The sequence below is a fragment of the Nerophis ophidion genome, linkage group LG03, assembly GCF_033978795.1.
Source record: "Nerophis ophidion isolate RoL-2023_Sa linkage group LG03, RoL_Noph_v1.0, whole genome shotgun sequence".
Lineage (NCBI taxonomy): Eukaryota > Metazoa > Chordata > Actinopteri > Syngnathiformes > Syngnathidae > Nerophis > Nerophis ophidion.
Window position 1 is genome coordinate 37,621,283 of NC_084613.1, and position 18,189 is coordinate 37,639,471.

The 18,189-nt window shown below is 41.4% G+C and overlaps 1 protein-coding gene across 7 annotated transcripts in view; it reads left to right on the forward strand.

Annotated features, from left to right (window-relative positions):
• Window positions 1–18,189, forward strand: part of arel1 (apoptosis resistant E3 ubiquitin protein ligase 1) — a 94,556-nt gene that overhangs the window by 58,822 nt on the left and 17,545 nt on the right. For all 7 annotated transcript variants that reach the window (XM_061895064.1, XM_061895066.1, XM_061895069.1 and 4 more), the window contains exons 12-15: window positions 609–750; window positions 819–940; window positions 1,069–1,144; window positions 1,241–1,350. In XM_061895064.1, coding sequence (XP_061751048.1) covers window positions 609–750; window positions 819–940; window positions 1,069–1,144; window positions 1,241–1,350 — 450 coding nt within the window. The remainder of the gene's footprint in view (window positions 1–608; window positions 751–818; window positions 941–1,068; window positions 1,145–1,240; window positions 1,351–18,189) is intronic.

The following is an 18,189-nucleotide window of genomic DNA, read 5'->3' on the forward strand; positions in this document are numbered from 1 at the left end:
AATCACTTAACCACAAAAAAATAACAGTTCTGGAAATTATTGGAAACTGAAGACAGCCATGACATTATGTTCTTTACAAGTGCGCTTTATAACCCGGTGCACCCAATGTGCGGAATAATTGTGGTTTTGCTTACCAACCTCAAGCTATTTTATTTGGTACATGGTGTAATGACAAGTGTGATCAGTAGATAGCAGTCAAACATAAGAGATATATGTAGACTGCTCTATGATGTTAATATGACTCAAATAAACAACACCACATTGTATATGTTCCATTGAATACATAGACCATTACACACGGCGCTCTAAAATCTATCAAAATGTTTTAGCACGACTTTGGCAAGCTATGAAGCCGCACCGCTTGATGTGCTTTGACATACAAGTATTATTAAGGTGTGTATATAAGGTAAGACATATTATCAGGCGTTTTGTTTCTTACTTTCTGGTACCTGCTGATCTGTGTTTGGGATCTGCATAAATCCTGAAACATAGCGTGCGTTCGCCTTTGTAGTCCGTGGGGCAGAAAACCTTGCCGACACATTTCCGGTGTTGTTGTTTTCGGATGCGGAGATGCAAACAGCCCCTTTAACTGACTATTTCCATTTCAGTTTAGCTATCACGGTCCAGACCCTCTTCACAAGTACCTGACTCTAATGGTAGATGATGGGATCCAGCCCCCGGTGGAGCTTGTCTGCAAAGAGAGAAACATCATGGCCGCCACCTTCATACGTTTTCTACACAAAAACATAGGTTAGTTATTATGTTTAAACGGTAACTTGCTGCTTTAGCTGGCTCGCTTAATTGTAATGTGTCAACAGGCGGCTCCGAGACATTCCAGGACAAGGTAAACTTCTTTCAACGTGAGCTCAGGCACATCCACTCCAAGAGACCTCGCACCAAGACCTGCATAAAAATCACCCGACACTCAATTCTTGATTCAGTGAGTAATTCCACATCCAGGAATTAACAAGATTGTTTCACCAATTCTTGATTCAGTGAGTAATTCAACATCCAGGAATAAACAAGATTGTTTCACAAGCTCCTCTTGCTAATTTTGCCTGATCTCAGTCCCTCAAGGCAACACGGAACTTCTCTGTGTCAGATTGGAGTAAGAACTTTGAGGTGGTCTTTCAGGATGAGGAAGGTAGATGAAAGCAGTTTACAGCATTTAATAACCACATTATAAACTGGTCTACGTTACTCCATCTTAATGATGTAACATTTGATTTTTTTTCTGCAGCTCTCGACTGGGGAGGTCCTCGCAGAGAATGGTTTGAGCTGATATGCAAGACACTCTTTGACACCTGCAACCACTTATTCACTCGCTTCAGCGACAGCAACCAGGGCCTGGTAAGTTGTTTGCCCATATTCTCCTAAACTTAACAAATTAAATAATATAAGATTTCTTGATGAAGATTTTGGGTTTATAGTCATACTTCTTTATATCGAGGCCCTTCAGGATTGGCTGACTCATACTGCAAGCATGGTTTTACATTGTTTCTTTGTGCATTTTTTTTTATTTGAGTTATTTTTTCTTCATATGATATTTCATACTCTGAGTCCTAACTTTTAGGAGCGCTTTGGTAATTTCTGTTGTATGTCTTGACTACAATTGCAATAAAGCTTTTTGTACACATCTTTTCTTTAAACATAACAAAAAGTGTGTTGCTAAACAGCTATGAAAACATGTGTTCCTACGATGTATCCTGCCGCCATAAACATCCTTCAATACTTACATTTCAGTCCACACTTTCCATTTTTTACCTAATTTTAAAAATTTGTCACGTTGCATATACTTTTTAAAGAGAGATAAAAACTACAACCTGGACTAATGAACAGTCTAGCTATTAGCGTGGTCTTCAGGCTAACTTTACCACTTTGTTTCTGTCTACTATGGCGCCACTTCCAACTCCCTCTAAAGCAGCTAATGGTGGTGCACGGACAGTTTTACTGCTTTGCAGGCTGTTGGTTTATCCCGGCAAGCTGTGCGCTAACGCATTTCTCCAAGCCATGTCTATATAATCCACACTTCTGATTTATAATCTTATATTATTTGTGTACACTTCGCTGCAGGTTTTGAGGCTGGATTATAACAGTGGCAAATTATTTGAGCATAAAAACCACACTATGCGTGTTTGTGAACGCTCTGCTAGTGAGGAGTCATTTTGCGCTCATGCTGCCTATCTGTGTGCGTGTACAGCGTCTTTTTGCTCATACACGGACTCCATTAGCGCTTGCGGTGTGTTTCTCTGTTTATTTATGCGTGCATTGTTCCACCATATTGACACCTTGGGGTGGGAATTGACTACACGGTCTCTGCAACTCCCCACTTTTCTGATTCGCCACTCTGAAGGGGTCATATAATGATTTATTTTTCTACATTCAAAACACTTCTTTTTGGTTAATATCAGTGGTCCCCAACCACTGGTAAAAGGACTTCTCCTGGTCCGTCACACATTTGCTACCAGGCCACACAAACACTAAATAATTTATAAAGACAGTCATTTCTCCGACCTAACATTTCCCTGTCCCACTAAAACACACACACATAATCCTGTTCTTAGATCTATAATAAAACTCCTGATTTGTTATATATGTTATATCTTTGTTACATGGGACAATGCACATTTAATGAACATATAAAATATAAATCTGCAAGATGGTAGCCAGAGGCTATTTTCCATCTACAATCCTCCACAGGTTGATATTATATAGTATACACTATCAACATGCTGGGTACCATCTCATTGCAAAGACACTAGCCCAAAACTCCCACCAATTCAGCGTTATGTTGTTTAATTTTTCATGCACCTTTTTTCCTGTATTAACTGCCACACATGAAAAACCAGTCCGTAAAAATAATGCGAACATTAAACCGGTCCTTGGTGCAAAAAAGGTTGGGGACCCCTGGTCTATATAACATGTACAGTAATGGTGGTTCTTTGGTCCAAATTGTGCATAGTTTTTAAACAGAACATCTTCAAGCAGTTTTCTGACTGTCTCTTTAAAATATGAAAACAATGAAAAATGTAAAATACTACTCAGTGGCCTAGTGTCCGCCCTGACATTGGTAGGTTGTGAGTTAAAACCTCGGCCGAGTCATGCCAAAGACTATAAAAATGGGACCCATTACCTCCCTGCTTAGCATCAAGGGTTGAAATTGGGGGTTAAATCACCAAAAATTATTCCCGGGCGCGGCCACCACTGCTGCCCACTGCTCCCCTCACCTCCCAGGGGGTAAAAAAAGGTGATTGGTCAAATGCAGAGGACAAATTTCACCACACCTAGTGATGAAATATGTACTGTTTTGTACAACCCCCCGCCATCTCCCGTCCCAACATCCACAACCCCCCCAAAAAAACAAATGAAAAACATAAGTTAAAAGTAATTGCAAGGAGTCCATCATTGCACAGTAATGGTGGGGGTCTAGGGGGTTATGCTCCTGCAGTCTGTTCACAGCTTTGGGGAAAAAGCAGAGTTTGAGAGTCTCTTTGTGCACATGCTTGGGGTAGAGGCTGGGCGATATGGCCTTTTTTTTTATATTTCGATATTTTTAGGCCGTATCGCGATACATGATATATATCTCGATATTTTGCCTTAGCCATGAATTATGATACATATGATCACACCAGTATGATGATTTTGTGTCTACATTAAAACATTCTTGTTCATACTGAATTCATATATCCTCATTTTAAACTTTCATGTAGAGAAGGAAATCACAAATAAGTCAATTGACCAAAACTGTATTTATTAAACTTTCATTAAGCAGTGGCACAAACATTAATGTCATTTCCAAAAAAGAAAGTGCAAGATTGTCAAGAGACATTTTAAAACAAGCCATTAATGCACTTTTGTGCATGATGTGACTAAGATGACTTATCAAAACAACACTAAATTAAGGTGCACTTTTTATACAAAACGCCACTACAATAGTTTAAAACAAATAAAGTGCACTTTTGTGCATGATGTCACACAATATATTTCAATTAGTGTAAAATAAAAATGAGCTGCATAATAGGAAATCAAATAGTGTTCGTCCTTCGCTATGTGGTAGGCTACTGCGGACATTATCTCCTTTTGTTGTTGACTCTTTTTTTCATACAGTGTTGATCTGGAAATGTTTGCTTCGGCATGAAATAGAATGGAGATGTTGAGATGCAGAGTAAGCACTCTTCATTCTCTTGCAGGTGACTTTTCAAATGATGCTACATATTAGGAGTAAGGCTACTTTTTGTAGAAACGCTTTTGCCCCACACTTGACAAATTATGGTTGTCTGTTCGACATATTCCCACTTGAAGCCAAACCACCGCCAGACGATGGAACCCCTGCTGTTTTTCTTGGGAATTGATTCTTCCTTCATTTGTTACCAGATTCGCACCTTCTTTCTCTTGTATTACCACTCACACGGCTCCGCTAGCATTACAGCTAACGTTACCCATGCCGCTACCTCTCTGCTCTGCGAGGGCGTATACATATGTGACATATGTATGAATGTGTGCTTGCTGTCTGTGAGAAGGAGAGACCTGTCGTGTAATGCGAGCAGCTAAAAGCAACTGCCTAAGAACGTATACGCGAATATCACGATATAGTCATGTTCTATATCGTACAGAGACAAACCCGCAATGTATCGCGTATATCAATATATCGCCCAGCCCTACTTGGGGTTCTCAATATGCGTGAGGGAAAGGTGGTAATGAAGGGCTGCCCGCGGTGTGAGAGATCCTGCCTTATTTTTGTGGCCTTTGTGAGTAGACGGTCTCAGTTGATGTCGCACAGCTTTCAGAGTTTCCCCTACATAGTTCATCGTGGCACAACGCCACGGGAAGATAAATCCTGCCACACCTTCAAAATATTTGTTTTTATTTTATTTTTTTACATGAAAACATTTTATTTTTACATTAAAACCCATTTAAAAAAAAGTATGTTCTATTAATGGGTATACTGTATTCTTTTAGTTACCCACTATTGGCCGTAATATCAAATAACATTAAATGCTCCCCTCAGCTTTATTTTCAAACATAAAAACGTCAGGAGCGCTACGTGGTTGACACATGGAAACAGTTAAGAGAGAAATTTGAGGAGAAAATTATTTCAAGTAATTAAGGCTTTTCTACTCTCGTTTTCACACTACCACCAAGAATAATGTCTAACTTTATGCCGTGTGCGTCTTCTAACCTCCGTTTGGACATCTGTGTGTAGTGTGTTAATGTTCTCTCGTGAGTGTGGGGTTTTCTCCAAGTACTCTGGCTTCCTCCCACATTTCAAAATATGCATGTTACCTAACAACCTGTGTTCCCAAACATTGTTAGCTTCATTGGAGACTGTGAATTGTCCATAGGTATGAATGTGAGCGGCAATTATCGTCTTTCCATGTACAGTGGGTACAGAAAGTATTCAGACCCCTTTAATTTTTTCAGTCTTAGTTTCATTGCAGCCATTTGCCAAAGTCAAAAAAGTTAATTTTATTTCTCATTGATTTACACGCAGCACCCCATCTTTACAGAAAAAACAGCAATGTAGAAATATCTGCTAGTTTATTAAACAAGGAAAACTGAAATACCACATTATTATAGGTATTCAGGCCCTTTGCTCTGATACTCATATTTAACTCACATGCTGTCCATACCTTCTGATCTTTTTTGAGATGGTTCTGTTCCTCCATTTGAGTCCAGCTGTGTTTAATTAAACTGATTGGACTTAATTAGGAAAGGCACACATACCTGGCTATATAAGACCTCACAGCTCACAATGCATCTCAAAGCAAATGAGAATCATGAGGTCAAAGCAATGCCCAATAAGCTCAGACACAGAATTAAAGAAGTTTGGGACGACCACAACTCTTGCTAGATCTGGCTGTCCAGCCAAACTGAGCAATTGTGGGAGAAGAGCCTTGGTGAGAAAGGTAAAGAAGAATCCAAAGCTCCAGAGATGCAGATGGTAGAAAGTTCCACAAAGTCAACTATCACTGAAGCCCTCTACCAGTCAGGGCTTCATGGCATAGTGGCCCAACGGAAGTCTCTCCTCCGTGCAAGACATGAAAGCCCGCATAGAGTTTGCCAAAAAACACATAAAGTACTCTCAGACTATGGGAAATAAGATTCTCTGGCCTGATGAGACCAATATTTAACTTTTTGGCTTTAATTCTAAGCGGTATGTGTGGCGAAAACTAGGCACTGAAACATGATGATGGTGATGGTAGCATCATGCTACAGGGGTGTTTTTCAGCTGTAGGGACAGAACAACTTGTTGCAATTAAAATAAAAATAAATGCGGCCAAGTAAAGATATCCTAGAAGAAAACTTCTTCCAGAGTGCTCAGGACCTCTGATTGGGCCAACGGCTCACCTTCCAACAACACAATGACCCAAGGCACACAGCTAAATTATCAAAGGAGTGGCTTTGGAAATACTCTGATCATTGATGACTGGCCTAGCCAGATCCTTGACCTAAACCCAATTGAGCATCTCAATCTTTGCCTGGCTGTCCACCAACGTTCACCATCCAACATGGAACCCCAAATCCTAATGTGAAAAACGTGTTGCATCTTTCCCAAGGAGACTCATGGCTGTATTAACTCAAAATGGTGCTTCTACTCAATACTGAGCAAAGGGTCTCAATTCTTATGACTAGGTGTTATTTCAGTATTTCTTTTTTAATACACTTACAAAAAAAATAAAAATTATGTTTTTCCCCTTCTACGTCCCTAGCCATGCCCCAACCACACATACATTTTGAAAGTAAACGAGTGCAGTGGGTCTTGCTACAAATGTGGGTATTGATCAATACCATGTAGTTACAGGGTCAGTTTTGGGAATACCAATACTTTTACCAATTCATATTATTTTAAAAATATTTATGGTCACTGATTGATTTTGCTTTTTTAATTTGTAATTCCATCCATCCATCTTCCTCCGCTTAGCCGAGGTCGGGTCGCGGGGGCAGCAGCCTAAGCAGGGAAGGCCAAACTTTCCTCTCCCCAGCCACTTTGTCCAGCTCTTCCCGGGGGATACCAAGGTGTTCCCAGGCCAGCCGGGAGACATAGTCTTCCCAACGTGTCCTGGGTCTTCCCCGTGGCCTCCTACCGGTTGGATGTGCCCTAAACACCTCCCCAGGGAGGTGTTTAGGAGGTATCCTGACCAGATGCCCGAACCACCTCATCTGGCTCCTCTCGATGTGGAGGAGCAGCGGCTTTACTTTGAACTCCCCCCGGATGGCAGAGCTTCTTACCCTATCTCGAGAGGAGCTGCGGCTTTACTTTGAACTCCCCCCGGATGGCAGAGCTTCTCACCCTATCTCTAAGGGAGAGCCCCGCCACGCGGCAGAGGAAACTCTTTTCGGCCGCTTTTAACCGTGATCTTGTCCTTTCGGTCATAACCCAAAGCTCATGACCATATGTGAGGATGGGAACGTAGATCGACCAGTTAATTGAAAGCTTTGCCTTTCGGCTCAGCTCCTTTTTCACCACAACGGATCGATACAGCGTCCGCATTACTGAAGACGCCGCACCGATCCGCCTGTCGAGCTCATGATTCACTCTTCCCTCACTCATGTACAAGACTCCTAGGTACTTTAACTCCTCCACTTGCGGCAGGGTCTCCTCCCCAACCCGGAGATGGCACTCCACCCTTTTCCGGGCGAGAACCATGGACTCGGACTTGGAGGTGCTGATTCTCATCCCAGTCGCTTCACACTCAGCTGCGAACCGATCCAGTGAGAGTTGAAGCTCTTTGCCAGATGACGCCATCAGGACCACATCATCTGCAAAAAGCAGAGACCTAATCCTGCAGCCACCAAACCGGATCCCCTCAACGCCTTGACTGCGCGTAGAAATTCTGTCCATAAAAGTTATGAACAGAGTCGTGACAAAGGGCAGCTTTGGCGGAGTCCAACCTTCACTGGAAACGTGTCCGACTTACTACCGGCAATGTGGACCAAGCTCTGACACTGATCGTACATGGAGCAGACAGCCACAATCAGACAGTCCGTTACCCCATATTCTCTAAGCACTCCCCACAGGACTTCCAGAGGGACACGGTCGAATGCCTTTTCCAAGTCCACAAAGCACATGTAGACAGGTTGGGCAAACTCCCATGCACCCTCAAGGACCCTGCCAAGAGTATAAAGCTGGTCCACAATTCCACAACCAGGACGAAAACCACACTGTTCCTCCTTAATCTGAGGTTCATCTATCCGACGTAGCCTCCTCCCCAGTACACCTGAATAAACCTTACCGGGAAGGCTGAGGAGTGTGATCCCACGATAGTTGGAACACACCCTCCGGTTCCCCTTCTTAAAGTGAGGTCCCACTTTTTTGTAACCGTTTTGAAAACAAATGATAAATGTATGCATTATCCTGTTATATCTCACATTCTATATTGAGTTTTGGAAAAATGTTGTCATAAACTTATCCAGGGACGGCGTGGCGCAGTGGAAAAGTGGCCGTGCGCAACCCGAGGGTCCCTGGTTCAAATCCCACCTAGTACCAACCTCGTCACGTCCGTTGTGTCCTGAGCAAGACACTTCACCCTTGCTCCTGATGGGTGCTGGTTGGCGCCTTGCATGGCAGCTCCCTCCATCAGTGTGTGAATGTGTGTGAATGGGTAAATGTGGAAGTAGTGTCAAAGCGCTTTGAGTACCTTGAAGGTAGAAAAGCGCTATACAAGTACAACCCATTTATAAACGTTACTTAATTCATTAAAAAAATAATACAAAAGAAAATGCATTTTCATGCGTATGTAAATTTATTCAGTTAGAACCATTCATTCACTTTCTTCTTTCCTTCATGATCTAAACTTTACAGCTGCCGGTAGTTTTTTCTATATCTGTATTTTAATAAATTGTAGGTGTGCGTTAACCCCAACACTGTACTAATATATGGGTCAAGCCCCTTAACATGTATGCTTGCTGCTTTGTGGTTTGTATAGTTATGTTATTTTCTCTCTGGACTCTGATTTGGGGCGGCATGGCATAGTGGGTAGAGCGGCCGTGCCAGAATCCTGAGGGTTGCAGGTTTGGTTCCCACCTATTGACATCCAAATCGCTGCCGTTGTGTCCTTGGGCAGGACACTTCACCCTTGCCCACGGTGCCGCTCACACTGGTGAATGAATGATGAATAATTATTATTATTATTATTAAATTCACCCATTGTTCTAAAGATATTGGAGAAGATTGTCAGGATTGAGATTTTAAAACACGCTCAAACAGACGCTCCTCTTCTGTAGTTTGCATGTAGAGCCCTCAGATGTGTGGAGGATGCCACTGGAACTCTTAGATATGCTTTTAAAACATTTGGACAAAAATGGGACTCACGCCAGACTTTTTTTTCTTTCTTTTTTTTACTTTTAACACAGTCCAGCCGCATATCCTGATGAGCAGGTGGACTGAGCACTTTACCCTGACAAATAACTTGATGGGCTGGATCTTTAACTTTTTAACAAACAGAACCCAGACAGTCAGGGTCAATCAGTATGTGTCCATGCACTAAATTAAATAGTTCAACTCTAAAAAGGCCTCCTAAAATCCATGGAAACACCTTATTCGGATCGTGTTCGGTTTTTGAAAACGCCTGGATTATGCGATTGAAAACCAGATCTCTCGAGGACGTGTGTGCAGCCAGAGAGGACCCCTCGTGTTACGCATGCGCCAGTCTCAACGCGCTGGATACAACCCTCATTGTACTAAAGAGGAGACTGCTTGTTTGCTTCACAAATGAAAAGAACAACATTTTGAAATGCATCAATGGTAGAAAAAAGAAACAGATTTATTTAAGAAGGTAGCTAAGCAAATTTAAAATGCCGACTTGATTCGGACTTCCGAAGGAAATATGAATGAGATAAAACATAAAGAAAGCAGTTATGTTAAATGTGAATACTAAAGCGTACACAAACCTCGTCATGCCGCATTTTTGCAAGCCAACTGATTAATGATTCAACCCCCACACAATTTTGGTGTTTTAGCAAGTTGGACATTTATTCCGTATTTTGTTTATAGTCATATCAAAAATAAAGATGCATTAAATAGACAAATGCAACTTGAATTACATGATATTTTGTAACATACCAAACAGTGTCATTTCTCTTAATATCTCATTGACAAAATTAATCAACCCCTTGAAGATCATAACTCTTAAGAACAGAATTTAAAAAAGGTATTTTCAATCAGGTGTTGAAAACACCTGTAGATGTGATTAGAACCATAACGAGCAACAATTAACCTGATTGAAAAAGACTGTGACGCTCAGCTTCTTGTAGATGGTCAATGGTGAAGTCCAGGGAGTGGTCAAAGAAGTCAAGAGAGGAGGTAATTTCTCTTCATAAGAAAGGATATGGATATGAGAAAATAGCAAAGACATTACACATTTCAAGAGACACAGTTGGGAGCATAATTCGCAAGTTCAAAGCTAAAGACACAGTGGAAACACTACCTGGGCGTGGTAGAAAGAGGATACTGTGAAGCGTACAGTGGTGAAAACCCCCCGGGTAACAGCTGAGGAACTACAACAGGACATTGCAGAGGGGGGAACGCAGGTTTCGTCCCAGACGATAAGGCGCGCACTACGAGATGAAGGCCTCCATGCCAGAACTCCCAGGCGCACCCCACTTCTGACTACCAGGCACAAGAAAATAGACTCCAGTATGCCAAAAATCTTCTGGACAAACCCCAAAGGTTTTGGGAAACTGTTCTATGGAGTGATGAGACAATAGTGGAACTCTTTGGGCCTATGAATCAACGTTATGTCTGGAGGAGAAAAAAAGGAAGCTTACAAAGAGAAGAACACCTTACCTACTGTAAAGCATGGTGGGGGGTCAATCATGCTCTGGGGCTGTTTCTCTGCCTCAGGTACCGGGAATCTCCAGCGTTTTCAAGGCATTATGAATTCTATTTCCAACCAGGATATATTAGCTGCAAATGTCATGAAGTCAGTGACGAAGCTGAGGCTTGGGAGACGTTGGACCTTCCAACAGGACAATGATCCCAAGCATACCTCCAAATCAACATTAGAGTGGTTGCAGAAGAAGGGCTGGAAGACTCTGGAGTGGCTTTCACAGTCGCCAGACCTAAATCCTATAGAAAACCTGTGGTGGGACTTGAAGAAGGCAGTTGCAGCACGCAAGCTCAAGAATATGAATGAACTGGAGGCCTTTGCCCAAGAGGAATTGGCCAAAATACCTGTAGATCGTTGCAAGAAGCTTGTGTCCGGTTATGTATCACGTTTGAAGGATGTAATTACTGCCAACGGGTGTTCTACTAAGTACTAAAGATGCATGTAACTAGGGGGTTGAATAATTCTGTCAATAAGATATTAAGAAAAATGTCCTATTTTGGTATTTTGTAAAATACAGTGTTACAATTTAAGTTGCATTTGTCTATTTGACACATCTTTATTTGATATGACTATAAACAAAATACGGAATAAATGTCCAACTTGCTAAAACACCAAAATCGTGTGGGGGTTGAATAATTTTCATCACAACTGTAGCATCTTTTTCAGCGACGTATAAAAACTTTCCTTGATGTTTCGAGACCGAGGATGTAAATCTGCTTCATCAATTAATCGCCTTAGTGCTACACTGGAGCATTTTTTATGGTTGATGACAGAGGTGGACTCGAGTCACATGACTTGGACTCAAGTCAGACTCGAGTCATGAATTTGATGACTTTAGACTCGACTTGACAGCATTTAAAAAGACTTGCAACTCGACTTAGACTTTAACATCAATGACTTTTGACTTGACTTGAACTTGAGCCTTTTGACTTGACATGACTTGCAACTTTCCCCAAAACCCAACGATTATAAAGTTATTCACGAGCACTCCGTATCTGTCCGTGTCTGTCAGCGTATGTGGGATGACAGTCTGCGCTACCTGTCAAAACAACAGCCAATCAAATTACATCCATGTTATTTTCGTCACACAGCATTCAGCCAATCAAATTGCATGAAAACCAACGAAAAGTAGCTCTCCAACAACACGCCAGTGAGGAAAAGTTATGCCAAAAATTGTTTTGTTCAGGTATAAAAACTATGACTTGGTCAACAAAAAACGAATTGCCGTATGCAAAGCATGGTTCGTTCGAAGATTACAGACAGAGACGCAACAACTTCCAACTTCGTTCGACATTTGAAGATGCACAAAGAAGGGTAAGTTTTGAATGTAAGTTAACGTTTATTGGCCGAGTATCGTAACTTTTATTTGCTGTTTAGTTAAATCAGTGAGGCTGTAAACTCACTGCTAACGTTATAACCATAGACATCTTATAAGGGTACGCAGCATTGACCACTCCTGCCTACTGGCGCAGACGAGACACGCGGCTGCCATCTTGGAGTGGTGATCACCTCCACTCAGTGCAATTCATTTGGAAGGAGAATTAACTGTCAGCGCACTTAATTCATTTTACCTCACTGAAAACCACTGATATTCACGCGCTTTTTTGTCATACGTGTAACTATGACACTGGACACATGTTTTGGCGTGTTCATAGTTTGCTTAACAGTAATAGAATATTCCTGTATGCCATAAGTGACCAGACGTCCGAGATCTAAACTGGGAATATAATCCCAGAGAAGGGGAAAAACGGTCAGATATTTTTAAGTTGAAGAAACAATATGATTAGGTTATATATACATGCATATATCCTACACAATGTATGAATACATTAGATATCTATATATCTTATAGACTGTATTTCTGTTGCTGCAACAGCAGAGAGTTTATTCCGTCTTGACACTTTGTATTAATATTTTGTATTACATTCTTCCCTTAAATGATCATGTTTACAGTTTACAGTGATTGTTTTATATGCATTTTTCATGTATGTTGCTTTGGATAAAAGTGTCTGCCAACTTAAACATAAACGTATATAAACACCTGAAAGTCTTTATATCAGCTAAAACCACCAATCTGTTTCACTGGATTCAGAATAAAATCAAATTCTGTCTCACCCAACAAAGTTACTATTTGAATATTGTTACTTTAAGACTTATTCCTGGTTACAGTTATACTGTTAAGAAAGTATTGTCTTATACTTTGCCTAAAATGAGAATGCATCATAATCAGTGGCGGCTGGTTAATTTTCCATAGGGCCGTGAATTCTAAAAAGTACAACTCTGTTCCTTGTTATTTTCATGTATTTGTTATGTTTTTCATGTGTACGCACACATAAACACACATACAGTATGAGATGAGATCAATGAGATAAGTTAAGAACACGAAAGAAACTGCTGTGGAACTAGTGCCAATGCTATATGCCATGAAAATACAATGTTAACACCTTTGTGCAAATAACTTGTTTTTTCAAATGTGTTAATTCTTTAAAGGAATGAGTTAAATGTTTAAAATAACTGGTTAATAGTGCTGTTATGAAGTGCAATGTCAGCAGTATTTTTTTTAATTATACTGTAAATACATACAGCGTTTTAAAAGCATACACAATCTGTGTAAATGTATTAGTCTGTGGTTAAAAGGACTTGAAATGACTCGAAACTCAAAATGCAGGACTTGGGACTTGACTTGAGACTTTCCAGTCTTGACTTTGGACTTGATTTGGGACTTGTCGGTCTTGACTTGGGACTTGACTCGAGGGCGAAGACTTGAGACTTACTTGTGACTTGCAAAACAATGACTTGGTCCCACCTCTGGTTGATGCTCAAGACTGCTGATATGTTAATATTGTGATGTCTTGCTGTCTTTTTTTGTACAACGCTTTGCAAAAATAATGGAATCACCAGTCTTGAAGGATGTTCATTTAGTTGGTTAAATTTGTAGAAACAAAGCAGATAACAGACAAGGGAACAAAACTATAGTCATTTTAAATGTCAACTTTCTGGCCTTAAGAAACACTAAAATAATTCAAGAATATAAATAATGGTAGTCCGTAACAATTTCATTTTTATAAAAAGTAGACTGATTATATTATGTCATCACTCAGGGTGAAAATTATGGAATTATTAAAAACAAAAAAATACAACACGTCAATAGTACTTACAATAGTGTTCCAACATTTTCTTTCATTGTGTTGTCAGATCAGCTTTGCAGGTGGACGTATTGTCATGGACCATTTTCTTCAATTTCTATCACAGATTTTCAATTGGTTTGAGTGCTTGTTTTTCTTCACGGAAGTCTTCAGTTTGTACACTTTGGCAAGATGCATTATAATTTAAAAAAAATTATGTCAACATCCCCAATCATCCTTTCGGTTGATGGAATAGAAAAACCTGTGCATTTATTGAAGCTGTAATGACAGCCATCTCCCCAGTGTCATTGACTGACATGAAGCTGCATATCATCAATGACTGTGGTAATTTGCATTATTTCTTCAGGCAGTCTTCATGAATCTCATTGGGACGGCTCTAATCAAACATTTAAGCATCATCACTTTTCCGATTGCAGATTTGAGAATCGTTACTGAACATGACTTTCATCCATCCATCCATCCATCCATTTTCTACCGCTTGTCCCTTTTGGGATCGCGGGGCGTGCTGGAGCCTATCTCAGCTGCATTGGGGCGGAAAGCGGGGTACACCCTGGATGTCAAGCCTGGGACTCCTATTCCTGGGCATGACGTTAAAGTGCAACCGGCAGTGGAGGCTCCTCTATGGGGTTTTGGAGCTCTAGGAGGTTAACCGCTTTACTACTGTTACCCCAGGTGGCCCTCGGCAAAGGCCTAGTACCTGACTGCCCCATAGCCAGGGATACGGTGAAGACCTCAACGGCGGAGCAGGCGGAAGACGGTAGATTTAAGAACTACCACAACGGCTGCGATGGCGGAAGAAGGCTGCTGCAGAGAAGGGTCCCGAGTCGTCTTGGACTCCATGCCACTGGACCCTGACCTGTTTCTGTCAAGGATCGTGTGGTGACCAGTCTCCCCACGTTAAACAAAGTCTTGCACAGGCATCCTCCATAAATGGATACAACCCTACCAGGAGGATCGTCATACTCGTTCGAGTGATCGCCGATGATGACACCCTGGACAAGTTTCCACCTCATTCGCAGGGCCAACACAGATAGACAGACAACATTCAGACTCACATTATCACACTAGGGCCAATTTTTATTTGTATTTTATTTTTACTTTTTTTTTTCCCCATGATGGCGCTGCTGTAGTGGCTGCTGTTGGCAGGAGCTCTGTGCTCTTGTTTCATCCTTTTATGTTTTCCTCTTGTTTTCATGTGTTATATACAGGTGCTGGTCATATTCTTAGAATATCATGAAAAAGTTGATTTATTTCAGTAATTATATTCAGAACGTGAAACATACATATTATATCAATTCATTACACACATAGTGATATATTTGAAATGTTTATTTCTTTCAACTTTGATGATTAGTACTGACAATTACTGAAAATCCCAAATTCAGTATCTCAGAAAATTAGAATATTAGTTACGACTAGTTCCAAAAAATATTTTTTAGAAATGTGGGCCAACTAAAAAATATGAACATGGAAAGTTTCAGCATGTACGGCAATCAATACTTAGTTGCAGCTCCTTTTGCCTGAATTGCTGCAGCAATACTGGGTGGCATGGAGTCGACCCGTCTGTTGCACTCCTCAGGTGTTATGAGAGCCCAGGTTGCTTTAATAGTGGCCTTCAGCTCTTCAGCATTGTTGGGTCTGGCATCTCGCATCCTCCGCTTCACAATACCCCATAGGTTTTCTATGGGGTTAAGTTCAGGTGAGTTTGCAGGCCAATCAAGAACAGGGATACCATGTTCCTTAAACCAGGTACTGGTAGATTTGGCACTGTGTGCAGGTGCCAAGTCATGTTGAAAAATTAAATCTTCACCTCCATAAAATTGGTCTGCGGCAGGCAGCATAAAGTGTTCTAAAACTTCCTGGTAGACTTCTGCATTGACCCTAGACTACAGGAAACACAGTGGACCAACACCAGCAGATGACATGGCACCCCAGACCATTACAGATTGTGGAAATTTGACACTGGACTTCAGGCAACGTGGATTCTGTGCCTCTCCTGTCTTCCTCCAGACTCTGGGACCTTGATTTCCAAAGGAGATAAAAAATGTACTTTCATCTGAAAACATAACTTTGGACCACTCAGCAGCAGTCCAGTCCTTTTTGTCTTGAGCCCAGGCAAGACGCTTTTGACATTGTCTCTTATTCAAGAGTGGTTTTACACAAGGAATGCGACAGCTGAAGCCCATATCTTGCATACGTCGGTGCGTGGAGGTTCTTGAAGCACTGACTCCAGCTGCAGTCCACTCTTTGTGGATCTCCCCCACATTTTTAAATCGGTTTTGTTTGACAATCCTCTCCAGGGCGCGGTTATCCCTCTTGCTTGTACACTTTTTTCCACCACATCTTTGACTTCCCTTCGCCTCTCTATTAATGTGCTTGGACACAGAGCTCTGGGAACATCCAACCTCTTTGGCAATGACCTTTTGTGTCCTGCCTTTCTTCTTTAAAGTATCAATGGTCATCTTTTGGACGGTTGTCAAGTCAGCAGTCTTCCCCATGATTGTGTGTCATACAGAATCAAAACGAGAGACCATTTAAAGGCTTTTCCAGGTGTTTTGAGTTAGTCAGCTAATTAGAGTGTGGCACCAGATGTCTTCAATATCTGACCTTTTCACCATATTCTAATTTTCTGAGATGTTGAATTTAGGGTTTTCATTGGTTGTCAGCTATAATCATCTCCTTTTTGGCAAAAAACACTTGAAATGTATCAGTCTGTTTTTGAATGAATGTATACATTCTACAAGTTTGACTTTCTAAATGGAATTAATGAAAAAAATCAACTTTTTCATGATATTCTAATAATAGGACCAGCCCCTGTGTGTGTATATATATACATATATATACATACACATATATATACATATGTGTGTGCACACATATATATATATATATAATTTTTTTTTTTGCCTTTTGGGACTGTGTGACAAGGGGTGGCACTTTCATGACATCTGCGGTGCTTTTTTGTGGACTTCTGGATCTGCCTCCCGGTAGCCTTTTGGCCATGGAGACCAGCTGTTGGGTCTCTGCCACACCGGAGTCGGTTTGGAGGGACTGGAGGAGATGCGGATGAGAGGACAGGGCTGCGGAGATAGCACTGAGCGCCGGGACGGAGAGGCTTCGTGGTGTCTTGGCTGGGTGAGCAGGTGTCGGACACCTCAGTCTCCTTGGACGTATCCTTGCTCATCCATGCGGACCGGACACTGGCCGAGAGTTGGTTGGCGGCTGAGAGTGGAGTCGGCTCTCTTGGTTCCTTTGTTGGGTCTGCGCCTGTCTCTGGCCATGCTCCCCCCTCCCCAGCGGACGATGGCGCGGAACACCGCAGAAGCCACCACAGTGTATATGTTTCTTTTACTTTTTATTCATAGCTCTACGTAGAAGTGGCTGGTTGTATCCGCTGCTTTAATGTCTTTCATGTCTTTTATGTTCTTTAATGTTTGATGTTTCCCTCTTACACACACGTGAGAGGGATGTGTACCATGGCTATGAGTTGTCGTTGTTTTTTTCCCTTGGCCTCAGTCTGGACCCCCTCTCCAGGGGCCCAAGGTTAGACCGATTTTTTTAAATTTAATTTTATTTTAATCTATTTTTTTCTCCTATCACCCCCACTTGTTTACCTGTATCTCACCTTTTTTTGTAAGGGGAGCAGGAAGCTGGCAGACCCGTCAGCGATCCTGTTCTGTCTTCCTGTAATGTTTGTCTGATCTTGAATGGGATTGTGCTGAACATTTTAATTTTCCTGAAAGAACTCTCCTGAAGGAATAAATAAAGTACTATTTAATCTAATCTATCTAATTTAGTGTTGCCAATCAACCTATCCCGAGGTGCACGTCTTTGGAGGTGGGAGGAAACCGGAGTACCCGGAGGGGAACCCACACAGTCACGGGGAGAACATGCAAACTCCACACTGAAAGATCCCGAGCCGAATTGAACTCAGGACTACTCAGGACCTTCGTATTGTGAGGCACATGCACTAACCCCTGTTCCACCGTGCTGCTCTACTTTCATCCAGTCATCTATAATAAATTATTTTCCTTGGCCTATTGTAATTTAGTTTTATTCTGTTTAGTTTTTAATGACTGCTTTCGCTGAGCTTTTCGGTTTTTAAACCCCATTTCCTTTAGGCAGTTTCTTCGGTCACAGATGGTGATTCCAGTTTCTGCCCATTTATTCTTTATTGGTTTTGCTGTGCATTTTCTTTTTTCATGAAATATTAC